Here is a 26,573-nt window from a genome sequence, read left to right on the forward strand (position 1 = left end):
CACCACCCTTCACCCTGTGGGCCCGAATGTCGCCCTAACATTGACATGTTTTGGGTCATTTCATCTGATGGGATCTCCTGGGAGGAATTAGCATGTGCAAAAGAAAAGTCCACAGTTTTAAAAGCTCAGTGTTTCCAATTTGCCGCCACATGCTTCAAATTAGCCACGTATTTACTAAGGTCAGGCACTGGGCACGGAGCCCGTGGGGGAGCCTGTGGAAGGGGTTCGACAGGGAGAGAAGCAAGTTAGTTAAATGGCAGTCCACTGCTGCGATTATGCTTATTTATTTATTTAGTTTAGCCTAAACTAATGCACACAAACATAACTGTTAAATTGTTTTCTGCTCTTTTTTAATAAAAATCCAGATAAAATAGCAATTTTAATATACCAGAGGCACACACATGCATTCAGTGTGTTCAGGAGAGACAGGCTCTGATGAAAGCCTCTATCTAAACACACATGGCTTTTTTCACACTCAGAGGAGAGGTCTTGCTTTACTGCCAATTACTTGAAGTTTTTTTTTTTTTTTTTTTTTAACTTGGTGAGGAACTTTGTATGTAAGCAATGAAAATTTAACACAGTGGCTCAAAATACTGTTTTAGGGTTATTTTAAAGTGATTCCATTCGGAATCAGAAGTGGCCTTTTTTTTCCTGGCGCAGCAGAATATGAGAATCTGTGGCCTGGCTTCCGTCAGAAACCTGAAGGTTTACAAGCTTATTATTAGGTATTTTCTGTTCTGAAGACATGTTTTATTTGTTCTGAGGCCAAATGACATCCTAATCGCATCTGTTGTGTGTTTGTCTTGTTTATATCACGACTCAGTCTTGGGTGAGGCTCCTCGAATGGGTTTAATGTGTGTGCATGCACGCCTTTATGTGTGTGTGAGCACAAGTGTGTCAACATGCACACGTTTTCTGTGTGTGTGTGTGTGTGTGTGTGTGTGTGTGTGTGTGTGTGTGTGTTAGTGCGCGTGCGTGTGCAGCCGAGCCTAAAAGCATTTAAGCGGGAATGGGAGAGGGTCTGGAATCCTGGGATGACATCATTATCCATGATGTCATTTCTGCAGGGTGACTTTGGCACATGTGATTGCTTGGGTGAGGTCACACTTTCACTTCTAACTCTCTGTAATTGACAATGTAACAGCGGGTCACCACTGCAGATTGAGCCACGTCAAATTTAGCATGCGGTCAGGTAGTCAGAAGTAACAGTTTTAAAATGTGCTGCCAATCTATTTGATATATTTCTTGTCACAGACACTGGTTATTTATTTTAAACTTGCTCCTAAGTCATCAAATTCTTTAAAAATACCAGATTGATACCTGGCTTTGATATTAGTCCATTATTGATTACATCATAAAGGTTTTATTGATGTGAGAATTTATGATGTGCTGTCTGTGTGCTTTTGCTCTCCATACAGCCTACTGCTTGTGCACGGTTTTTCTATTTAAGTGAGGTTTTCTCCACGTGTTTTGTTAGAAATTTAAAACAATTACTACACTCGCTTGCCACATTTTACGAGAAGATTCATAGCATGGTGATAATTTCAACAAATAATTTGTCACCTCCATGTGAAGTAAAAGAAAAGAAATGCCCAACCAAAAGCCAAAAAGGAGAGAGGGGTGAGTGTGACTACAGTTAGAGGAGGGGTTTCCACACACAAATACATTAAACTATTCTTTTCCAGTTTTCAGTGTCGAATTTAACACGGGGAAAATATGTACATATGTTTCGGCTATTTCTTCCTCTGTGTCTACGGGTGATTCAGTATAATGGTTGTGTCATTTTAACCTGTTTAAACTTGTGAATAAAAAAAGAACATTCTGCGGCTATACGCATAAAACTGACTTGACTCTCTGACTCTTTCTTTGGAACAACTTCACAGTGTAAAAAATATTGTGTCAAGAACATTACATCTTAAAAAATAATATATTGTAAAAAAAAACATCGATTTTATAAATTCTGATAATGTGCTTGACACAAATACTTTTTCTACCGTAAAGTTGTTTCAAAGGAATAAGAGGGTTGAGTCAGTATAATTCACATAGCCCACAAATCAGACACCCTCTATTTTCAAAATCCTGATTCTGATTGAGGAAAAACTTCCCAGAAACCCTTTAACAGGGGAAAATAGCAAGAAACCTGCCGACGAGTAACAGAGGAAGGAGGCTTCCTCCAGGATGGACAGACATGTATCAGATGCCGTATGTACAGCCCAGACAAAAGCAACAAATTACATGTACGATGTAACATACAGTAAACAGAATAAGATGCTGAGCAACCACTAATAATAATCAATTCACATTTATGTTTAATTCACTCTGTGGATTCTCTAATTCAGAATGAGCAACCAACTCCAAAGGAAGCGGAAGCTTTGATTGTATTCTTAACAAAGAAGTCAGGACCGCAGATACACTAACGCTCAGGCATTAAGTTTACAACTCCAAGATGGGAATGTGTCAGAGACTGTGGTGTTTGCTCATACCACAAAGAGTAAATTTGGAAGAAGACTCAACCTTTGCTCATTCTAACCGACTGAGGTCACAGCAACACTCATCCGTGAGTGGTTTTCTATTGTCTGAAACAGTATGTGTCGATGGAAAGAGAATCATGTAAAACTTGTTGACTTCGAAACTTCCGTGGTTTCCTAATGTGTCCTCCTCTGGAGTGAACCTGTAGGTCATTTGCCTCAAACCTTTCTTGACAACATTATTTAGCCAACAACCATCAATTTATCATAGCAAGAACGTTCTCTCTCGCTCCCTTCCTCTCTCTCTCTTTCTCTCTCTCTCACACACACACACAAGCGCACACACACACACACACACACACACACACACACACACACAAGCGCACACACACACACACACGCACACACAGGCACACACAGGCACACATGGATAGCTTGAGGCAGGCCATCTATTCTCATTAGTACCCTGTTGCAGTCGGCTGACGGTAAACTGAGCGTGTGCCAAAGTCGTAAACTTTACACACCCCTCCCGCCATTACCTCATAATTATGATATCACGCAAGTGTCTCATAGTGATGACATCACGCCACCAGATTCACGGTCTTGCCTTTTTCGATTACATTACACTTGGCCAGTTCATGCGAAGACCCCTTATCCCTGAAAAGCCAAGGACAAAATGCAGACTGAGTCCAGTCTGGAGAGTAATGACCAATTTCACTATTGAGATGAAAGTGTCTGGTTCAGCTATTGTTGTCTGGTGAGAAGAGCTTAATGGCAGAATTAAATCTCTCGTTCACACTCTGAGATAATGGTGTTGGCAAATAAGGTAGCCATTACCCATAGCATGGAAATTTGCCAAAATCCTTATGTCACATAGGTAATGTTTTGGTCTTTCTGGTCATGAAAGATGAAATCAGCGGTCTTACACACTGTCTATCCATTCCTGCCTCTATATAAACATTTGCAGACAGACGCAATTTCAAACATTACTTAAAAATGATTGTGTTTAAAATGCCAATGGTTTTATTGATTGTGTAGGTCAAAAAATCAGCACCGCTCTAAAGCATAGTCCTTCAGAGCACATGAAATTATGACGAGTTGCTTTAGTTTAGTGGAAAATGACAGTTCTGACATTAAAGCTTAGATCCATCATGGGGAACAATTTCACTAAAAGACTGGCTAGTTATTTTATGAAGCAGCAGGGTCAATCCATCTTCTGAGGTAAGTTAAAGGCTATATGTCGGGCTCTCAGCCATCCGGTACCTGTCACTGCTTCGTAGCCACTCTGCCTGCCACAACAACAACACCTTCATGTGTCCTGTGTGTTCATGTGTTCTCATGTGTCCTTGAATGTGGGCGCAGAGAGAGTAGAACTAAACTTACACTAAACTACATTAAACTACACCACAGTAAACTACAACCCCGTTTAAAAAAAAAAACCCAACTTAAATGAAAACAGAATGCAATGATTTGCAAATCACGTGAACCCGAATTTACTGAAAATAGACCAAAGACAACATATCAAATGTTAAAACTGAGAAATTGTATCGTTCTATGAAAAATATATGCTTATTTTGAAATTGATGGCAGCAACACGCTTTATAAAAGTTGGAACAAAGTCAACGGAAGACTGGAAAACACTAAAAGAAACACCTGGTGGAACATCTCACATCTAATTAGGTTACCTGGCAACAGATCAGTATCATGATTTGGGTATAAAAAGAGCATCCCAGAGAGGCAGAGTGAAGATGGGGGAGGTTCACCACTCTGTGAAAGACTGCTTGGAAATTTCAATGTAACTGCAAAGAATCTGGATATTTCACCATCTAGAGAACATAATATCGTGGACATATTCAGAGAATCTGGAAAAACATCTGCCTACTAGGGACAAATTTGGATGGCAGTGGTCTTTGGCCCAGAGGCATTAAAAACAACAAAATTCTGTAGTGGAAATCACTGCATGGGCTCAGACACCATTCCGAAAACCATCTTCTGTGAACACAATTCTTAGCTAGATTCACAAATCAAGTTTAAAACTCTACAATGCAAAGAAGAAACCATTTATAAACGTGAATCAGAAATGCTGCTGCCGAGCTCATTCAAGATGGACTGAGGCAAAGTGGAAAACTGTCATGTGGTCTGATAAATAAAAATGTGAAATTCTTTTTGAAAGTCATGTGCGCCGTGTACTCTGGGCTAAAGAGGAGAGGTACTGACCAGCTTGTTATTAGCAAACAGCTCAAAAGCCTGCATCTGTAATTGTATGGGGATGCATTGGTGCACATGGCATGGCTAGCTTGCACATCTGGTAAGGAACCATCATTAACATATACAGGTTTTGGAGCAACATGTGCTGCCATCCACATCACGTCATTTTCAGGGAAGGGCTTGCTTATTTCAGTAAGACAATGCCAAACCACATTCTGCACGTATTATAACAGCATGGCTCCGTAGTAGAAGAGTCCGAGTACTGAACAAGCTTCCTGCAGCCCAGACCTGACACCCATTGAAAACATTTGGTGCATCATGAAACGGAAAATACAACAAAGGAGACCCTGAACTGTTGAGCAGCTGAAATCTTATATCAGGCAAGAATGGGACAACAGTTCACTTTCAAAACTCCAGCATTTGGTCTCCTCAGTTCCCAAACGTTTATAGAGTGTTGTTAAAAGAAGAGGTGATGCAACACAGTGGTAAACATGATCCTGTCCCAACCTGTTTGAAACATCTTCCTGGCATCAAATTCAAAATGTTGCCTTTGGTCTGTTTTCAATTAAACATGGGTTTTACATGATTGGAAAATCATCGCATTTTTCTTTCAATTTACATTTTACGCAGCTGTAAACTACACTAAACTACATGACACTACATAACACCACACTACAATAAACTACACCACACTGCATTATCTAAACTTAACAAAACTTAAAAAAAAAGATTCAAATTCATAGCTTATAATGTGTAATACCTAGTGACAGTAGTTTGATATCATAATCGAACCCGTCCTCAACAAAACAAAAATATGCTAACAGTGAATTTTTATGTGCTGTAATTACGTTAATACCTCATGTGTGTCACAGCATTTACTTTCATGTATGCATTGCACGAGCCTACAGATACATTGCGTAATAGACAGCTCTTTCCCCGTCATAGATTTAAATGGAATGAACACGATGACTTTGTTCCCAGATTATCTCAGCATGCCTGTGAAAAATCAAGATAATCTTTTAATGGCCTGAGTTGTCAACTGTCTCATTGCGCAGCTCATAAATGTGGCAGTGGAGAAAGGGCCCCTCGGCAGCTCTGGGTCCGCTCGACTGTTTTGTGTCTGAAACTGGATCCCTCAAAGTGAAATGGAATAAGTACTGTTATCTGGGAAACAAACAAAAAAAAAAGAAGCGGTGTGGCTTTGCTTCGTTCAAGAGTCGCCTTAACTCCTGCTGTTAGTCGGGGAAATAGCTGCTGCGCAGGTACTGAAAGTGTAGCTGATGGTTGTGTCTTTACATGTAGATTTCGAAAAACAACAACAAAAAAAACAACCTCTTTCAGTATATTTATAAAAGATGTCACATTGAAAAAAGAAAGACATTATGTGTCATTTGAGCTGCTTGTCTTACTGTCCAGCCACTTCCTCTTTCAGAAGTAATCTAATTATTCTCCACATTTTCCAGATAGTCAAGTCAAACGTGTTAATATGGTCAAAAGTGACATATTCTACCGTTTGTAAAACTTACAACACCTTCTGTTTTTTGTCAGTTGACCGAGATACAGAAAGACTGTGACTTTACTTTCTTTAATCGAACAAGGAAGAGACTCGGGGAGGGGCAAAACAGGAAATACCCCTTTAATGAGGATGGACGCATGTAGGCCGACAGTGAAGAGAGAAGTTGTAGAATTATAATAGTAACATTAGGACAGTAGTGGCACAAGTGGAGAAGATTAATCAAGATACTATAGCTAGCTATTATTAGCTAGTATTAGCCACTATATGCTGATGGGCTACCACTCCCAGTTTCCATCCAACCCATGAACAATACCTCAAGAACACCGGGAGGGAATTTCTTGAAATCTGGCACAAACATTCACTTGGACTCGAGGATAAACTGACGAGATATCTTTGGTCAAAGGTCAGAGGTCAATTTCTATGCGATCTCACGCCTGTCCCATTCTCGTAAACGCAATATCTCCAGAGCACACAGAGGTCATTTCTTCAGATTTGGCACAAACGTTCAACTGGACCGAAAGAGGATGAAATTATAATGAAGTCACAAATAAGGTGACTGTGACTTCCCAAAAACACGTGTGTCTATAACTTGTGATTTTATTCGTTAATCGTGAGAAAATTTCCCACAAATGTCTAATAGGATAAAATGATGAGGTGATGACACTTTATATTCCAAAGGTCAAAGGTCAACCGCACTACAACGTCATGATGGTCTGCAAAACCCTTTTCTGGGCTTTTCATTCGGCACCATAACTCAGGAACAGAAGTGAGATTATGAGCATATTTCACATTTGGTCAAATACTGATTTGGTGACACTAATCCTTGGTATCCACCTTGAAACTGTGCTGATCAATAGATCTTCTGTGCTGTCGAGTTGAGATGTGTGTGAAACATCCAGGTTATAGAAATGTGTCCCTTCTCTTCAGCAACATCTATATTTAACAGCGTTGTTTGCTGTCAAAAAGCTTCACATACAGGAATCTGACCAGACATGGATGTAAACTGCAACTTGACTGGTTGGCGGAGGCGTACAACAGCAAAGCAGTAACTCCAGCTTTTGCACATGACTTCCACTTTTCATTTGAAAAGAAGCGTTAGATCCTTTTCTCAGAAGTTATACTGCTCACTTCAATATTAAGTGCAATGTAAAATTTTATAAAGAAAGTAGATGTGTGTGGAGACTGTGAAGCAGAGAAAAGGTCAGACAGGTTAAGGTGAGGCCTCCAGTACAGAAACTCCTCTGTACTGGAGAGACATTTACATTTCTGTTGTATTTTATAATTATATTTTATACTGTTGCATATTGTGTTTTAAATGTAAAGCGCTTTGTAACTTGTTTTTGAAAAGCGCTATAGAAATAAAGTTATTATTACACAGACCCACACAAAGCTGCAAAGCTCAGACAAAGAGGAGGCAGTAAATAGACTCACAAATTCATATGTCTATATCTATTGAAAGAATTATAACGTTACTATAATCACTCTTTTTGTCCATACTGGAGGGGATTTCTTGGTCCCGAAGAATCCGTCTTGAAGTATGAAGGTGGACATTCTGTTCAAAAACACAAGCAAAAGTTCAGCAGATGCCAAAATGAGGATTTAGCAGTCCGAGTTAACCAAATCAAGTTGTCTTCCAAAGTTGGTCATTTCAGTGCACAGTTTCCTCTTCGTGTTACAATCTGTCCACTGCAGTGCAGCCCAGAAACGGAGAAACACGCAGAGGGAATTTGTACTAAGAGGACTGGAACTCGGAAAAGCTACTCACTTGATTTGATTAACCCAAAACTTTTGAAGCCTCGTTTTCACTTTAGATCATGTCATCAACACATATGCGCTTTTGAAAATAATATGTCAATCACACAAGAACAACGGGAAGAGGAAACGGTGGGTGCAGTACCCGGCTGCTAAAGAAAACTCCTATGTGTTTTTTTTCTAACTCTCCAACAAGGACTCTGGTGCACAACCCCCCGACGTGACCCAACCTTAGAGAGGAGAAGCCCACGGGGCCGTGGAATTCTGGGGTCTCATAAATAAACAAATAAACACATTTCATTCGTAGAGTACTTATTCTAATTACAGCCCTGGAATTGTGCTGAGCAGTCTCTAATTTTTCTCTAAGCACAGAGACTTGCGGAGCCGTCTGCGGCAGACCAGCAGTCGGCAGATGTAATTACCACATCATCTCTGGTCCCTGGTACACTGAGAGAGACGGAGCGAGACAGAGGGAGACACTGAGGGAGAGAGAGCGAGGGACGGGCAGAGAGAGAGATTGATCCTGGTAAACAATAATTAGGGTTGGGGATGGTGTACTGTGGGACGTCTAGTAGGCGGGACAGAGTAAAGAGGGAAAGAACAGGGAGAGAGGAGACAGGCCGGGATCACGGACAGATGAAAGCCTCTGGGACAGACGGCCCCCCCCCCCTGAGAGGGTGAAAGTCAAAAGGATTATCGAACCCCACACATCACTGTTTCATTTAGGGCTGCAACTAACACTTAGTTTCATTAATGATTCATCTATCAATATCTTTTTGAAGTCAATAAAGTCATTCAATTTTCCAGAGCCGACGATAACGTTGCCGATTGTTTTGTGCAAACAACAATCCAAAAGTATTTAATTAATCATGGTATGAAACAGAAAAGGGCACAGATCATCTAATCAAACAAACTGAAATAAGTGAATCTTTGCTGTTTTTACTTGTTAGATCATTTAAACATGAATTAACTAACTTTTCTGTCAATTGAAAAAGTCAGTCATTTCAGTGCAGTAACTATGATTAATGTATTTGGGCGGTTGAAGTGCAATTTTTTCAGATCTGTTAACATGCAGTGTTCAGACTAAAAAGTTGAGGTCTACCAAACACACTGAACGTGTTTCCAATCTTAAAACCACCTTGCAAAGCTGATGTTTCTAAAACATTAGAAAACTGATTTGTTTACGTGCTCGTTTGCCAGCTTTCAGTCGTCCTCCTCCCTGCAATTTACTCGCTCAGTCCTACTTTTCTTGGCACACTGTCATCCCTCGCAATCAGCGGACTCGTCCTCAAACCTAAATGACACCGTAGCCAATTTAACTGTTGTACAAGCGACAGGCGTAAGGGATGTTGGCAATGATAAGCATGTGCTTAACACTGTGAAACAGTCGCTATTTGGTTAGATTAGGCATTGAAAGTACTTGGTTAGGTTTAGGAGACGATCAGGGTTTGGCTAATTAACACAAGCTACACGACATACGTTAAATGTGCTAGGTAAATTACAGTAAGCCAACGTTGATGGTTAGTTTTAAAATGTTCTTCTGAAGGGCAAATCCTCCATCCAACCATTCCTTCTTTTAAATCATTCCTTGCTTAGGATAATTATTCTTTTGAAACTTTGGTTCAACCTTAACTTTTGGCCTTAAATTATCTTCAAGTTCTCTTTAATATGATGCAGAATTCACAGATGAATCACTGACTAAGAGCTGCCCAGTCATTGAGGCAGCGAAGTGAACCTAAAACCATAACACTTCCACCACTGTGCTTCACAGTCGGTATGATGTTTATCTCCCGAACAGCTGTGTTTGGTCTGTGCCAAATATATCTACCGTTACTGTGGTCGATAAACTCTATCTCTCATTTGTCTGTCGTCTTCGTACGTCATTCCAGAAGACCTGGTCTTTGCCGGTATGTTCACTGGCAAACTGCAGTTTTGTCCCGTTGTTCTCTTCTGATAGCAAAAGCTTTTTCCTGGCTTACCTCCCATACAGGTTAAATTTGAGCAGCCTCTTTCTGATTGTAGATGCATCCAATGTGACATGAGCAGAGTTGCCTGCAGATCCTGTGATGGAGCTTTGAGGTTCTTGGAGACTTTTGTTTCGCGTCAAATGGTCTTCTCTTGGGCTGAATTTGCTGAGGTGACCAGTCTTTGACAAAATGGCGGTTAATTGAAATCAATTCCACTTGTAGATGATTTCCCTTACAGAGGAATGATTTATTTCAAATCATATGGAGATTTTTGGCCAGACTCAGAAATCCACAATATGTTTTCTGAAGGCCTTAATGAGTTCTTTAAAACTGGTTTCTCATTTCAATAGCAAAGAGAACAGCAGACCTTCAATATCAAAGGTTTAAATGAGACAGCGTCCATCTGCCACTCCCTAAAGAAGTTTGGACCATTGTCAGCAATGGGTATAACAAGGCTTTTCCGTGTGTCCTATCTGCTTATCTATTAAAATTATGAAAATGACCTCTAGAGGTCAATTTAATTTTGTAATTTGTTTGAGAAACCCTCTTACCTGAAGCCACTGTTCCAAAGAGGATCAAGTGTTTGCTTATCTAAATATGTCAACAACAAAAAAAGTCAGCAATTTAAATTTGTTTTTACAACACTGTAGTCTCATAACGTTAAGAGATAAATCAAGCACTCGACAGTTAATGATCAAGCCATCACACCATTCTCCAGCCATCCGATCGAACCCACAAAGGGAAGAAGGAAAATACCCGTCTGTCCAGAGGCCTCACACAGAGCAGCTGATGCTGGGAATAAGGAGTCACCATCTTGGGGAGTGAATACGGGGAAGAAGATTTAGACTTTACGGGAAGGAATATCTCCCCAGTGGGAAAACTGGTGAAAAGAAACGCTTACGCGGGTGCACAGGAGGCATCTGTGCTACAAGTCCGATTTTACAAACACGCATGAGAGAATAGCATTTCGGTGATTCTTTCATTCCCGACATTCCTTCCTGTGAATTTCCAGGCAGCGTGAGGCTCACTGTTCCAGAGCTCTGACATCATCAAGGGGGTTCCACTGCCTTCCACATTCTTCCTCCCCGCTCTCTGCAATACCACCCATATTTGGAAGTGAGAGGAAGGGAATCCCAGATGATGACTCAAAGGCTGTGCTGCAGCAGAGGGAAATTCTCTCCACATCTGTTTTCATGTGTGTGTGCCTGTCTGTTCTGAGTGCATCAATGTGTACGTTACCCCCTCGAGCTGAAAATGGGAGTTTTCATCTGGAGGGAATTCAAAATGATAATGTTGGCTTCAACAGCTGTGTGAAACAAGCGGCTGTATCTATACAGAAAAAAGTGGCACCCTCAGTGAAGTTGTCTTTCTATTTATAACCTGCTTCTCTTGGCAGCCATGACAGATTAAAAAAAAAAAAAAGCTCTCCGGTGAATATTGAAATAGACTCTTTTCTCTCCATAAATACTGAAGAGAAATGATGAAGAGAGTAAAAAAAATAACAACCACCCTCTGTAATGCACAGCACATCGCGGTGACATGAAAGCTCGAGGCCGAGTCGATATGTAAGCTGTAACCAGTCACCCTGCACTGGACCGCCACAAATGAGGCCACAGCGATAGATAGAACCACAGGCTGTTCAATGTGCCCAGTAGAGTGTGACCAACCATCTACGGCCGGCCTGCTGCAATGAACTCCTACCTCTACAGACAAGTTGACTTGAATCTTCTAATTTTTTCAAGAACTGGCGTGCTCAAAAGAGAATTACATAGAGGAGGAGGAAGTAGAGCTAGAGGGGGAGATAGGAAGAACTGACGTGGCTTTCCGTGTGTTGAAATTCTCTTGGAGATTCTGTTGGATGCATTATTGATGAAGATTGTGGAGTTGGGTTTGGGTCTGAGACTACAGGTCTAAAGCCACATTGAGGCCTAAATTTAGACCCACTTTGTTCTCGGCTGCTCTGGTGACAGAGGACTCGGCTCTCTGGGGTTGCCTGTGGTCCAGTGTATCAGAAAGGCCGCTGTTGTTCTGCCTGGCAGTCAGAAACACACACGTTCCCTCAAGCAGGCCAAAATGAAAGAAAGCTTTCATGGAGTATTCTGTTTAGCTGCACAGACTGTTGTGTATGATACTCCCGGGACCCATAAAACAAGTAATTCACAGACAATATCTCGCCTACGCTCTCCTTGCCACAAACTACGGACTGTAAATCTAACTGATTTCAACAAGGGGCTGAGACAGTGTTCAAAGTGTTTAGAGCATGTGATGCTCAAGTCTGAGCAAATGGGTCTGCAAGGAAAAATTATATGGACATAAAAAAGAGAAAATGAAGTGATACAAGACACGAGCAAACAGAAGATTACCTTGAAAAGAGCAAGTCAGAGAAACAAAAAGCCGTAAGTCACAATGTGTAGACTGTTTTTTCCCTCCACATCATGCCGCTCCCCACAGGGACGCTGTTTGGTGATGTTTAAAAGCTCAGTCACCCAGCACACAAATCCCTTCCTTTCTCATTACCAAAACAAGCTAATTAAAAACCTGTTAATGGGCTCTGCTGTGGGTGTCTTTACAACACAGGGAAATCAACAGCTCCATATCAGGGGGACCCCCTGAATGGTTAAACAAAACGATGACACAGCTATAGTCATCTAATGGGCTTGAAAACACACAAACATCCTACACGTCCCCAATTGAGCGAGCACATAAACAGGGCAGAAGGAAAAAAAACAAAACAAAAAAACAAGTGACTCACTGAAAACCAACTGGGATGGTACAGAGTCATATCCTGAGAGAAAGTGAGAGATGCGCTCCTCTAATTGAAGGACAGATGGACCCCCCAATCTGTTGTGTGCCAGCGTGCCAAAGGACAACTGGCCACCAAACATCTTGCACCTGAGAGCAGAGACCTCAAATCAACACCATTTCACAAATAGCAGTTAAGTGACCGGTAGGAAACACTGTGCAGGACCAGCTCAAATGTTATCGTGTGGTGCAATTCTACTAAAAGTCCTTGGGCGACCCCTAGAGGCTGTACACAGAAGCTCCCCTTGATATGACGTCACCGCGGAATGTACCATTGCGATTAAAATCCGGTGTGAATATGTCGAATTAAAAGTCTACCCACAGTCACTTCTTTTGCTGTTCTGGGCGTTTCTCGACTCCACAACAGTTCCTTTAATCTAAAATAAATGCATTCTTTTGAAAAAAAATAAAAATAAAAATAAAAAGTGGACAGAAAATGAGCTGTATTTACTAAATACCGTGTTTTCGCCTGTGACACAGACCGGAAGTGGGAAGAGAGAGAGAGAGGCGCCTTTTCTGAGCTCACGTTGTTGGGCGGAAGAAGTAGGCCCCTACGGTTTGTTTGTTTGTTTGTTTGTTTGTTTCTTTTAAGGTCAAAATGACACCCCGATAAGTTCAGCTGTACGACATGGCGACTAAAAAGAAGCGAACGCCCAACGTAGAAAATGACAGCTGGGTCGTTGTCGCTGCAGGTAGGTTTGGACGGCGCAGAGTCGGTGTGTGCAAAACTTGTCTGCAAGATTTACTGAAGCTGTAAAACCTGGATAATTGCTGCGACCGACGGTGTTGCTCTGCAATGCCTCTAACTTCAGCTTGCACGTTAAAGGAGTGAGTTAAAAGTTTCTGCCGTGAAATAGCCACGAGTTTGAACCCGACGTCTTTATGGGAATAAGACGGTATAGTGGTGCTTGATGTTGTGTGTCCGGTGTTGTACCTCAAAGCTCTCGTCTGTTTTTGATGTCCACAGACTCGCTCGTCGACACGCAGAAGCGCGACAGTGATCCAGCTTTTGTGAAACTGAGGAATCCGTCAACAGGTCGAACTTTTTATTATTATTTTTACTGTTATACAATCATACAGGTCTGCAACTAACTATTCACTTTATGATAGGTATCATCTAAAAAAAACCTCTCAGATGATAGTTAACAACCAGCGTAAAGAAGATGCATTTTAGAAACTGATTTTAACATAACAATCTCATAAAACAGCACACAGTTATAACTCTACTATACTATATATATATACTATACTATAGCTCTACCTACCTACCTACTACAGAGTTAGGTTAGGTTAGGTAGTTACTTTATTAATCCCCAAGGGGAAATTGTTTCGCTACAGCAGCATGCAGGAAGCAATAAGATAATAATAGAATAATAGAAAGCAATAAAATAGCAGTAAAAAAAAAAAATTTTAAATATAAAATGCACAGTATATATCTATATATATTATATACAAACAACCAAGAAACACAGACAACAGTGTTATTGTTGTGTGATGGATTTTGCCAGAGGTGAGTTATTGTACAGTCTTATTGCGGTCGGCAGGAATGATGTCCTGTATCTGTCCTTGTGACAGCGGAGCTGGAGGAGTCTTTTGGAGCAAGTGCTCCGCTGTCCCTGCAGCAGGTGGTGGAGAGGGTGGTCAGGATATTGCATATTTCAAAACCTTTTTAAGATAAACTGCACTTTCCACTGCCAATTATAATCTCTAAACAAATCCAGCCATTGCTTGTTCCTCTTACTCCAAATATTAAAGGATTTTGCAGGTAATGTGGGTGTTATTTTGGACAGTGACGTAAACTTTGTGGCCATTACATATAAAAAATGAGTCCTGTTGAGTTTTTTTTAAAATGCAGGTATATTAAAGAAAAAAAAAAAAAGAATCTGGACACCTGGATGTCTGTTTTTGACTCATGGATAATTTGTTTTAAAAACCATCTCTATGATGTGGATTTATATATATTTTGTCCTCTTTTATTCTGTCCCACTGCACTGGAGAGTATTTTGTGCTCCTGGTTTTCAAAGTGCCATGCAAATAATATTGTTATTTCAAATTCATGATAAAAAATGGTTAAGATTCAATAATGGAAATAATTGTAACATGTAGCACTAACTATACTGTATTAACAGTAAGTCAAAGTATAGTCAAACTCAACTTGATGATGTGTATAAAATAGATAAACAGTTTACTGTGTATCACATTAATGACAAAGTTTTACAAGTTCCTGCATGTTTCCACTAAGTTTTTACAGCTGTATAATTTTGTACTTTTTGAGATGCAGCAGCAGCAGAAGTGAAAGTAACACAGTTCCTTGTTTTTGAATTTTGCAGATGCAGCAGCGCTCTACATGCTGGGAAGTGATGATATACAGCTATACGAGGTCAAAGCATTTGAAGAAGATTGCCACTCCTGGTTTGTTGGCCAGACTGTGCAGAGAGGTGGGTCTCCTTTCTCATCACAGAGTAAACTCTGAATCAGCTCAATCATGCGTACAATCACAGCCACAAAGTTGGCTCAGTTTATTTTTTTTAATCTCCATTTAAAGTATTTGTCAGCTGGAAAACAGTTTTGCAATCGGCACTCGCTTATACCAAACCGAGATTCACAGAAGCCAAATAATGTATTCAGAAACTGCTGGTGCATCATAAACGCTGAGAAATGTCAAACATCTCCTTATACACACTATTCCTGCTGTATATCATGACAACATGCGCTAAGCAACATGGAGAAAGAGAATCTGCTCACATACAATACAACCATCAGGTCTGTGATTGACAGACGGGTTCACATGCTGCTACTTGTGCAATTTAATATGACTGCTCTTTGTTGAAATGTTGATTATTTAAAATTTCTAATAAAGTAAATGATGTTAACTGTGAATATTTAAATAATAAGATGTAGTGCAGTTATTCTGTCATTTTAACTGTCTTGTGACAGAATCTGACCACATAGTCGTCAGGTGTCTTTATCTGAACATTTAAAAAAAAATTTTTTTTAAATTTTTAACAGATGGGAGACTGATCTTTGTCACACCAATGGATCCTGTCTATCTAATTTTGCCATATTTGATTAAATCTGGCCAAGAGGTAAGAAGCAGAAATGTGCATTCTCACAGCTGTTGTCCCAGTGATAATTTCATGCTGGTTTTCATGTTTGGTTTGGTGGTTTTAAATCCGTGCTGGTGTCTCAACAGACTGGTAGTTTGACACCAAATTATACTTTACTGTATTTACTGCATTATAATATTTAAATGTTATTTTGGAGTGGGCATTCTTTTACCATTATTAGCTAGTTTAAGTAGAGATTGACAGGACATGCGTGGGATTGGGGGGAGGGGGGTATGACATACACACACTTGGCATCACAATCACAATTTTTTTTTTTCAGGGGAAGTTCCAGCCTGTGGATCAAGTTGTTACGGACGAGGAATTCCCAGCTTGCTCGAGGCTGCTGAGCTGCACTCGTTCCCGGGCCTCCTTGCACCACATTGCAGAGGAAAAAGGTGAAGTTAACTTTTGAAGCTCAAATCCCTCAACTACAAGGTTGAGCTAAAGACTTTGACTTGTTTCACACTTCCAGAGGTGGGAAGCCGGAAGTTTCATCGATACAGTCAAGAGAGGACCATGAACTGGTTAAAGAAAAAGGTACTCTTCAGTAATCCTCAAACCATTTCATATGTTTTCATGCCGGTCCGAAGACAAAGAAAGACATTTTAGCTGCAAATACAACATAGAAAACATCAGGAAAACTGTTAAATGTAAAAATGCATGTTTAATTTTGCACACTGGAACTAAAAAGTCCCTTAAAAAAAACAAAAAAAAAACAACTTTTTGCTGCAGGTGGAACGGATGGTGATTGCCCTCAAGAAGAAAAACATCTCAGTGGGAGAAGGAGTGAAATCCTCCATGTATATCCGACTCAAGTCCGAGTCAGACAACCATGAGGGTAACTTGTCACTGTTTAAGACAGCTTCAATTTTATAACTGAAATTCGCACGTCACCCATCTATAAAAAGGCAACATTTCCGGGCCAAATTTGTTTTATGTTTTTCCCCAAGGTATTTTTAAACTTGTTTTTTACAGATAGGATGTTAACCAATAGATGGCAGTAGTGGTGTATAGTCCTTGTCGACGGGTTGGGGTTAATCATACTGTAAATCTTTAACATTACATCACCATTGAGTTAGAGTTTTAAATCACAGAAGCCATTAAGTATAGGAAGATTTAAGTAAAATGATATGGTTATCGATGTCTCATATCTTTGTGATACAGAGGACTTCCTACGCTATGCACATGGGTTGATATCCGAGTACATCAGTGGAGACCTGAGCAAAGCCCTCCTCAAACACTTGGAGTATGTTAATAAACATCATAAACATTATTAGTGCTAAATCATGTTGACACTGCCGATCAAGCTCTTATTGTATTCCACAGGTTACCGGAGCTCACAAGCCCAAAGGAGACAGAGCCTCCCTCCAAGGTATGTTAGTGTGTTTGGCTAAAGTCGATGTGGTGTATTCTTCTCTTTCAGCTCTGCATGCTGCCGTAGTGTCACTCTAACACTGCTGCATGTTTTCGAGGAGAAATCCTCCTCAGTCTCTGCTTGTGTGGTTTTAACTTTGGTTTTAAGGGGTTTGGTGTTTCTGTGGAAAAAAGAAACTTAAAAAGTTTGGTGCTCTTTGTCATGAAAAGCATTTCTTACTTCCTCGTTTTGGCAGAAGCGGAAACTTTCAGAAAAGCCGGTGGAGGCTGGAGAAGACTACACCAAATTCAACAGTGCAGACTTTGAGCGGAAAGTGAGTGTGTGTGTGTGTGTGTGTGTGTGGAGGAGTCTGCATGAATAGACCAAACAGTGTTTGGATGAATCAGCTTTGATTATCATTTGTTTAAATTATGGCTAAAGTGTTTTCTTTCTTTGTTTGTTTGTCGACCGCTTTCTTTAAGCTTTGTCTGTAGAGCATACACACGGGCCAACGGGTTTACCTTGTGGAAACACATTTCTTTTTAGATTGAACTGAAGTTCTTGATATATAATTAATTCCCTGCTGTCTCTGTGCAAGGTCATTGAGTTATATTGATTTTATTTTTCCTCCTTATTTCAGCCGCCCAAGAAGATGACGGCTGCTCAGAAAACTCTGGCGAAGGTGGACAAGACTGGCATGAAGCCAATGTCATCTTTCTTCAGCCCTAAGGTCAAAGCAGAAAAGAAATGAATGTTGTGTAGTTTCCGTAAATTGTATGTGACATATTTGTAATAAAGAAAAGAAAATGTATCCAAAATATTATTTTCATTTTAAACTGATGGAAGGAAAAAGTATAATGGAAAGAAATATAGCATTACTTTTTAAATAAGTATAACATAATAAATAATGTACTAACGACAATAACAGCATTTTTAAACTATGGTGACTATACTTAAGGGTATGAATACTTCTACCACTACCACCAAAATTACGCAGCCTTTTTCTAGCTTACACCTCAGTGGTATGAATGTTTACTCCAAGTTTTCTCAAGGCCACAAGCACCTTCAAAAATATTCTCTCAGCCCCGTTGTATTACAGATTTTAGTGACAGGTATCTGAAAAACTGGGTAAATAAAAGCAGGAATGTCAGTGTTGCTGGAGACCATAAAGGTTAGGTCAGACACCGGATTCTGTTTGTAATTTCTTGTATTGATTTTTCTTGTTTATGGCCAGACAAAGTTAAGCAATGATAGCTATAATAACCTGAGCTGGTTTTTTGAGCTTTTCAGACAACCCTGCCCTTGGACCTTTGCCTTGCTGAAACCCACTTTGAAATGAAACAGACGTTCATGTAGGGGTCTTTGACTCTGGGATTGAAAGGCGCCATTGTAGCATTTTACAGTTGACTTTGAAACCTCAAAGGAATGCAGTCTCTCCTTAGGTCTGAACCCACCCTCGCATAGCCAGAACTATACGCCACGCTGTGCGAGTCCGAACCATTAACTGTACTCCAAAATTCCAGATCTATCACAACATTTAACATTTCTTATTTAGTTCAGTTCAAAAGCCCCCCCAAAAAATAAAAAAAAATTCAATTAACAAGTAATCTTGAGATGTCAGTAGGAATTAAGGAAAATTTATTGTGCACAATTGCAAAAACCATCCAAGTTTGGCCCTTTTCCAAAGTGGCATCCTATATATTAACTGAGGTTAATGTTAACCTGTTAAGAAAATTCTTTCAACAAATGACATTAAAAAAGGCCTTTTTTCTGAGGACAGACATGTCACGGAAGGAAAAGCACGAGTGTAACTAACATTAATGATGGCTAAATCCACTTCACTTCGCTCACTGGCACACTTTAACAAAGTAGACCCATTGTTTATGTTAAGCCTTGAATTGATTTCATCAAGTTGGCCAGATTTTAATGCCATTATCGTTCTTAAAATGAAACTGAAATGTTGTACTGTCATTACTGATCGTCTGGACAGATTTCTTTGAAGACCTTGCTGTCTGACCAAACAAATTAGGTTGAGCTCCATGTCAGCAGTGTGGCAGTGCTGCTGGTTTCAAATGTCTCTTCAAGCTTCACTGCTTTTTTAATTTGGGCTTGAAGCGCAAAGTCTGGAATGCACTCTCCACCACTTTGGGCAGGTGGATCGGATTCCTCTGAAGTCGCAGTCTGCTGCTCGTGGACCCGCTCTGCTTTTTCTTCACTGGGACGCTTTCATTGGCACAGTCATGCACTGCTCTCTGTTTGGAATCATCTGCGACCCGAGGAACCCGTAGGACCCAGTTAGAGTGGAGGTCATGTTCAGCTGAGCTGGAGGCCACTGTGGGAGGGAAGGACACACAGAGAGAACCTGAGATGAGGCTGGAAGCCCCACGTGGCTCATGTAGTTCGTACGGCGTTAATTCTATGGCGTTAATTCTAAGCGGCGACCATCTAAAAAGAGATTAAGTAGCTGGTATAACCCAAAGAGCTCGGGCAAATATTTGTATCGCCCAAATTATTTCTGCAAATCTAATTAATATATTAACAATGGCAACATTCAATTCAGCTGTGCCAGTTCAGCTCTGCAGCCTTGATGCAGGCTGAGCCCTCATTATTAGTTATACATGTGCTTTCCTAGCAGAGACAAGCCAAAATGGCTGATGTGAAAATATTCTTCACCTCCAGGTAAAAGTGTTTTGAATATGTTTTAATAGCACAATTGTACACTTTGAGCCCGATATATTAAAGTGCTTTTATTTAATCTGAGCCTCGCATATAAAAACTGGCTAGCAACTACAGGTGACACACAAATAGTAAAATGCTTGACATTTCTCTGTGAATGGCATCCGTTTAAGCACAGTATGAAGAACTGTTTCAACTTCTTGTGTTTGATTGGACATTTTGTCAGATTGAAGATGAAGTTGCAGATTTATAGGACGTGATTAAATCCTTGTTATGAGCACCACTCGGACAGGTGCCAGAAAAATTACAGGAAAGTAATATGCTGAGTTCCAAAAGGTGTACTTGCACACTAACATATTCTGAGAGCGCGAGTTCGTTCACACTGGACAGGTATGGAAACATGCCGTGCACTAAAAGTACCTGGACGATACACTCAAAACGCACCAAAGATTGAGTGTGAAACGCTGGACACGTTCCACTCTCAACGGACGCCATCTTGGCTAAGTAACGGAAAGGGAAGGACCGTCGCATCGATGTAAAGCATTTTCAAATTGAGGCATCAGAGGAAGCTGCAGCTGAACACCTCACAAAAGTGTGTTTTCTTTTTTTTTTTTTGCTACTAAGCACCATCGTGCTGCAGTGTGTTTGTTGAGTGTGTGAACCAGAGGGCACCAAAACACATTCATTTCTGGGTAAAGTAATTAAAGCCAGCCTATATGTTGGCTGGTGATGCATTCACATGCTGTGGTTATTCCCAGTAAGAGCTGAACGTGCGATTTGAGACAACAAAACCCTGTAAAAATTCAACTACTGCACAAACGGGTCGTGGCATTTAAGAGTACGATATCTAGTCTGTTTAGGGAGGAACGCCACATGGAACACAGCGATGGTCAAACTTAGTGTGCACATAAACACCTGCACAGGTTTTAGGGCAAAATAAGTGAAAACACCTGCATCTTGTCCCATGGATGTAAAGTGGTACAATTAAATATCTTCAAAAAGCAACTGAGATAAAAACTCATTAATGTGTCTGTAACATATACTTAATATATTAAAGCACTCATAATGCAGTTGATTGCTCTTTTATTTTATATGATTATAAATTTAAATTATTGATACATTAATGTGTTTTATTTGGGGCTGATTTTACTTTTAATATATAGCAATGCATCATAATTTTTGGGTTTGTAAAATCAGAATCTGTTTAGTATGTCATAACTTTACCTAATTAAATTAGTCTGATGGAGTGAATTACTAAAAAAATTAAATACTTAATTAAAGTAGTTGTACTTAACAACTAATCTTATCTTTTAAACATGTAATAAACAATACCACAATGCAGAAATACACCATGACAAGTGAAAATACTGCATTCGAAAACTCACATTAAATAGAAAGTACTAATTGTGGCAGATGAACAGTCCATCATTTTTAGATGTCTATATATCCCTCACTCTTAATATGTTACCGTGTAAGCAGGTTAGGTTGTTTCATGCAAAACAATATATTATATTTGTAAAACTATACATATATTTGTATACAAGACAATACTAGAGTAAATGTTCTGACCTTGATCGTTACATCGTTTATTATTTTAAGGCTCATTCGTCTATAGACGATCAAACACAAAACAAAGCACCCAGACCAGTCGACTTCATCTCTTAAAAACTGTATTATTTACACCATTGGCTTGTATCCACGGTGACTAAACAGTGTTGTACAACCAAACTAAAGCCCTGGACCATTACAAATAAAGACATGAATTTCAAACTCACCTATGAAATCCACATCTGCGTGCCCGTCATCCATGTAAGGTTTGGGCAGAGGTTCATTGTCACAGCTGGCGATGACCGCATCAAAGAACTGCAGCGTGTCTTGCTCGTTGGGGACAGGAGGGGCTGAGGGTTTGGCTCTTGATATCTGTGTATAATAAATAGTAAAGCATTTGTCTTTGAAAGACATTTATTTCAATGTGTCCTGGGGTGGACAATTTAAGCTTACCAGTTCTTCCTTTTTAGGCGGTGGCGGTGCAGGTTTCTTCTTGGAGGACACCGTGGCCTTGGCTTCGTTACTTTTCAAGTCGCTGACGCTCTTTGTGTACTGCCTTCTGAGAGCCACAAGTGCTTCCAGATACTCGAGGCAGTTCTGATTCTGCGAGTACAGCCATATCCTGTCTTCTTGTCTCTGATAATAGTACAAGGTCGACTCGATGCTCACTGTACTTTTGCTTCGTTTTAGAGTTGAGCCCGCGGCTGTCTGGGTTTTCTCTCCCACCACGAGCATGGAGGTGCTGCGGACCAGCCGGACCGTGCAGGCGTTGTGGTAGTCCTGCTCGGCCCGAAACCCACCGCCACCATCCCGCCCTCTGTGTCCGGGATGGTTGGGACGGAAAACATTATTGATCTTCCTGAACATTCCTCTAAACGACGTCTCTCATTGTTTCAGACTTGTTCTTAGATTGCTTTTTGTTTGAGTAGCATCTACCCATATTTCCAGACAACCCGATATTTCTCTGAACAAATAAATAGGCAAACAACAACAACAAAAAAACAGCCTTCAACCCTAATTGGAGCAGTTCACTGGGACCAGTCGCTGTCCGGGGTGCTGAAATTGCCAAATGCCTGCTCTGTTGTGACTCAAAAGCAAAAGCCGATCTGAAACAGGTGTCTAACCTGATCTCGGGCATGTCTTTAATGTCATGGGATGTTGCCCAGCAACATCGCTGTAGCAACGGGCTGGTAACTCTACACTCTGTGTTACCATTCCTACTGAGCAGCGGTCCTGTGTCAGATATCTTAACTCATACCAGACGTAGTGGACAGCCAACTATAAATCAACCTCTGGGCCTTTAGTTTTACTACATGTAGCTGTGAATCCACCTGTTTAAAAAGTATGTGCCAGACAGAACAAAAGATGATAGAAAAGAAAACATTATAGACTGAACTGCGGGTTGGTTTAACCGTTCCAACTTTAGGGTATATATATATAAAAAAAAAAATATATATATATATATATAAAAACACGCCGAAGCTCAAAATGACTAATTCAGTTTTATGAACGACCTGGATGATGTAACAAACTAGAATTTATATGATGCCGACTTGCGTCTCAGGTTTCTTCTTCTAATTAATAATAAAACATGTTCTCTCATGTTTCATGCGCTTCTATTGTTGGGCTTCCCTGTCACAAGCAGAGGAAGTCTGAGGAAGACAGTCTTAACTGAAACGACGCATACATACAGACAAGGTGCTTTCATTGTGGAGAAATCCCAGCCGGAAAGTTTCCATCCCTTTCACCACATAAAGGAACTGATTTAGACGTAGGTTATCTTGTAAAAGATATACAGTATGATATGATTCACACTTCAGTTAATTCTCCAGAGGAGCTCAAATTAAATGAGAAAAAAACAAACATTTAAAAACCATAAAACTAAAGTTTTGATTTCAAGGTCTCAGTCAGCATTTACATGTTGATGAGTGGGCACAGTTTCAAGGAGGAACTGATAACTTGTGGTCACATAACTGATCGTGAAGTCACTTCTGCTTTGAGGCAGACACCTACTAGGAAGAGTAAAGCTTTCAGCTCTAAACGACAACTAGTCGACTACAAAGCCGCACGTTTGGGCGTCCTCACAACCTGTGGGCTCTTTTAGAAATCAAAAACAGGAATTAGCCTCCGTTAAAGTTTCTGTTTCCCCGATATATTCACCATATTAAATATGGCTTTCTTTTCTGCTTTTAACTAAACCTCAATCGCACACCTGTTTCTTTTGCATAGAAACGAAACACTGGTGGTCTCTTTTTACAGCCTGTATGTTGTGTTTCTGTGTTCAGTATCAGAAATTTCACTTCATGCTGCAAGAAGAAAATCTAATGCCAAGGTAGGTGCATTTTATGCAAGTTTGTAAAGTGGATTTAAATAGCGCAATTAAGAAGGGAACACACAGTACAAGCTTGTATGTAATAATACTATGAAAATACGACTAACTGTCAAGATGATGAGTGAAAATACATTCATGATCAGAGCACATTTGAGTCGGCAGAGATGGGAAGGAAGGAAAAACAATCTGGCAATCCCACTTCCTCCTGGGGTGTTATAAAACAACAATCACACATAATTGCAGACAAGAGATGCAGATCTTCAAAGATACAGCACACGCATACTTGGCAGACTGTATCGACAGAAAATGCAGTGTTTCTAAAAAAGACTGCAGAACAGAATTGTTTTAGGCAAATACAGGTTGTCTGCTGATTTGAAGACCGACTCTGATCCAAGGTAGGAAGATGATTGTTTCAGATAATATAATATAATTTGTCTTTATAATTGTTAGGGTACTCGAAGGTGTCTTGAGTTACGCCTCCTTTGGAGCAACATATTTTTCTGTTTGGGGGATCAATATATTACGCCTTTACACAAAGAATGAAAAATGCATCATTTTAACTGGGCTGAAACAACGTTCACACAGGTATCAGACGGGAAGCATAAAATATTTTGTGATTGCAATAAAATTGTATATTGATTTTACAGTGCCTTTATTCACATGCATACAATTTGGTTGAACTGTATGTATTTAAATAAAAGGCCCATGGGGAGGGAAATTGCAGACGGAGTTGGTCCACGCTCTATGTGCTTTTATATTTAAAAACAGATCATTAAATTCACAGTAACAGCTGAATCTGTATTACATGTTGAATCCCCTATAATCACACAGCTCACAGCTGACGTATGTGCTCTTTCCTGCAGCCATGCTTTGTGAAGGCAGATTGCTGAGCATGATCTACGGTGAATCGGAGGAACTGGACTCCCTCCCTCCTCAGAAGGCTTTCCACCGTGCTCGTGGGCTACTGAGAGCAGCTGCCACTCTCATACCGGGCTCCGCCAGACACGCACCACTCGTTCAACACAACTCTTTAGAGCAGACAGGTAGCACAGACAGCATAACGGCTTCTGTGGAGTTGCATATTTCTCCATTGCAGTCCTTAGATCTCCAGAGCACCCATGCAGGCAGACAGTTCTCTCCAGAGATAGAGATCCCAGCCCAGGCTCGCTCAGGTGGTGATGCCCCTTTCTTGGTTCCCTCCTTCTGTCAGAGCATCTGTAAAAACTACAGTGACCTCCACATCGGTGGTGACCAGGTGCTGCCTCTGTCAGCTAATGACGGTGAACTCCGGATCTGTGCTGATGACCAGGTTGTCGGCCCCTTCCTGCAGTCATGTGATGTCCCCCCAGCTGTGGAGGATTCACTCCCGGGACAAGCGTCTCAGGGTGGGCTGCCGTATCCACAGAGAGGAGGTTCTCATCGTTGGCGACTGGGGAGCGGCCGAGATCGAAGCTTTTTGCTCCAGGGGGGCGAAGGTCCATTCTCCAACTCTCTTCTAAACCACTACCTGGAGCAAAAGCTCTTGGATCTATACCAGCAATACATGATGGAGAACATGGCGAGAGAGGGGCCCCCTGGTTCGGATTCTGATGCCGGCCCCATTTGCCCTCTACTGGGCTCAGAGCTGGTCCTCACCAGCCTGGATCAGATCACTTTGCAGCTCAGCCGGGAAGGCAACCTAGAGGCTGGCCTGGCCAAGGACATGGTCCTGAGCTGCTTGCTGCGGGTGGCTGGAGACATGCAATCAAGTGAGATCAGCACTCCCTTCCTACAGATTTCAAATGAGGCCTCCAGGGAGCAGCTGACGGAGGATAAAGAGGAGTAACCACAGTGTCAAGGAACTCTCTCATCCAATTCTCCCTTTCCGTTTAGTTTAACACTGAAAAAAATTAAAGATTCAACTAATAAACCATTTTATTCTCATTTTTCTTTCATAAGCTCCTGAGAGGCTGTTGAAAGCTAGTTCTCCGTGATTAAGTAAATGAGTGGTATTTAGGAATTATCATTTATATTTGCAGTTACGCCACTGCCATGCGTCTTTTTGTGCAGATTTCTCTTTCTAGAGGGACAATAAAGAGAGGAACTGAAAACAATGTTTCCCCTTTCTAAAGAACATTAACTTCTAAAACGCATCAACACTTGTCCGCTGTTACTTTCTGTATCGATCGCCAGGTCTTTGGACATTAAATGTTAATAACTGTACTGTAAAACATGTTCTAAATGTTTCTTCGCGGTAAAGTAAAGGTGACCATGTCTTTTCTGTTCAATTAAAAATTATAGAACAAAACTATGCTGTAAGGTTAAAGTTCCTCTTTACTCAAACACTTGTTTTGCATATTTTTTACTTCATGTTTGACCTTCACAGTGCATAATGATGTAGAGAGCTGTGCGAAAGTCTTTCAAAAAGCAGTATCTGATGTGAACCATCCTTCGCCTTTAAACCAGCACCAGTCCTCCTGGCTACACTAGTTTTTCCAAGGTATTCAGCAGGTAGGTTGTTGCAGACTTTTCAATGTCTTCTTTCCTCGTGCAATCCCAGACCGACTCGGATTTTAAGATGAGGGGCTCGGTGAGGCCATAACATCTGTTGCAGGACTGCTTGTTCTCCTGGTAGCCGAAGATAATTCGTTACAACTCGGGGTTGTTGTCATGCCGCAGTATGAATTCGGGACCGAGCAGATGCTTCAATGATGGTATCGTGTAAAGTGTCTGAACACAAAGTGCCTACAAACATTTTGTATATAATCTAAATGCACGCAAGAGCCGGATATTCAATATGTAACTTCCAGAGAATAAATACCAGAAATTAAAATTGTTATAGATCCTGGATGTTTGAATCAGGA

At 40.6% G+C, this 26,573-nt stretch overlaps 3 protein-coding genes across 4 annotated transcripts; 2 read left to right on the forward strand and 1 right to left on the reverse strand.

Moving 5' to 3' along the window:
• Positions 1-13,095: 13,095 nt before the first annotated feature.
• Positions 13,096-17,985, forward strand: rnaseh2b (ribonuclease H2, subunit B). Of its 2 annotated transcripts, XM_069154184.1 has the most exons (11): positions 13,103-13,405; positions 13,681-13,749; positions 15,044-15,151; positions 15,723-15,799; positions 16,101-16,215; positions 16,293-16,357; positions 16,553-16,658; positions 16,985-17,066; positions 17,147-17,192; positions 17,431-17,508; positions 17,815-17,985. In XM_069154184.1, the coding sequence occupies exons 1-11, from the start codon at positions 13,342-13,344 to the stop codon at positions 17,923-17,925; spliced, it is 921 nt and encodes a 306-aa protein (XP_069010285.1). In that variant the 5' UTR covers positions 13,103-13,341; the 3' UTR covers positions 17,926-17,985. The 2 variants fall into 2 exon arrangements, with proteins under 2 accessions (XP_069010286.1, XP_069010285.1); XM_069154185.1 differs by lacking the exon at positions 17,431-17,508 and having other exon boundaries at positions 13,096-13,405.
• An 882-nt stretch (positions 17,986-18,867) lies between these two features.
• Positions 18,868-22,265, reverse strand: LOC138201068 (uncharacterized protein C13orf42). The gene is made up of 3 exons (XM_069154188.1): positions 21,852-22,265; positions 21,626-21,770; positions 18,868-19,506 (listed from the first exon to the last, which is right to left on the reverse strand). The coding sequence occupies exons 1-3, from the start codon at positions 22,263-22,265 to the stop codon at positions 19,262-19,264; spliced, it is 804 nt and encodes a 267-aa protein (XP_069010289.1). The 3' UTR covers positions 18,868-19,261.
• A 1,773-nt stretch (positions 22,266-24,038) lies between these two features.
• Positions 24,039-25,974, forward strand: LOC138200714 (TLR adapter interacting with SLC15A4 on the lysosome). Its single transcript, XM_069153587.1, has 2 exons — positions 24,039-24,125; positions 24,594-25,974. Exon 2 carries the CDS (start codon positions 24,596-24,598, stop codon positions 25,553-25,555), a length of 960 nt encoding a protein of 319 aa, XP_069009688.1. The 5' UTR covers positions 24,039-24,125; positions 24,594-24,595; the 3' UTR covers positions 25,556-25,974.
• The last annotated feature ends 599 nt before the right edge of the window (positions 25,975-26,573 follow it).

This window comes from Embiotoca jacksoni, unplaced genomic scaffold, assembly GCF_022577435.1.
Source record: "Embiotoca jacksoni isolate LCO1_2020_lvr unplaced genomic scaffold, fEmbJac1.0.p SCAF_2, whole genome shotgun sequence".
Lineage (NCBI taxonomy): Eukaryota > Metazoa > Chordata > Actinopteri > Embiotocidae > Embiotoca > Embiotoca jacksoni.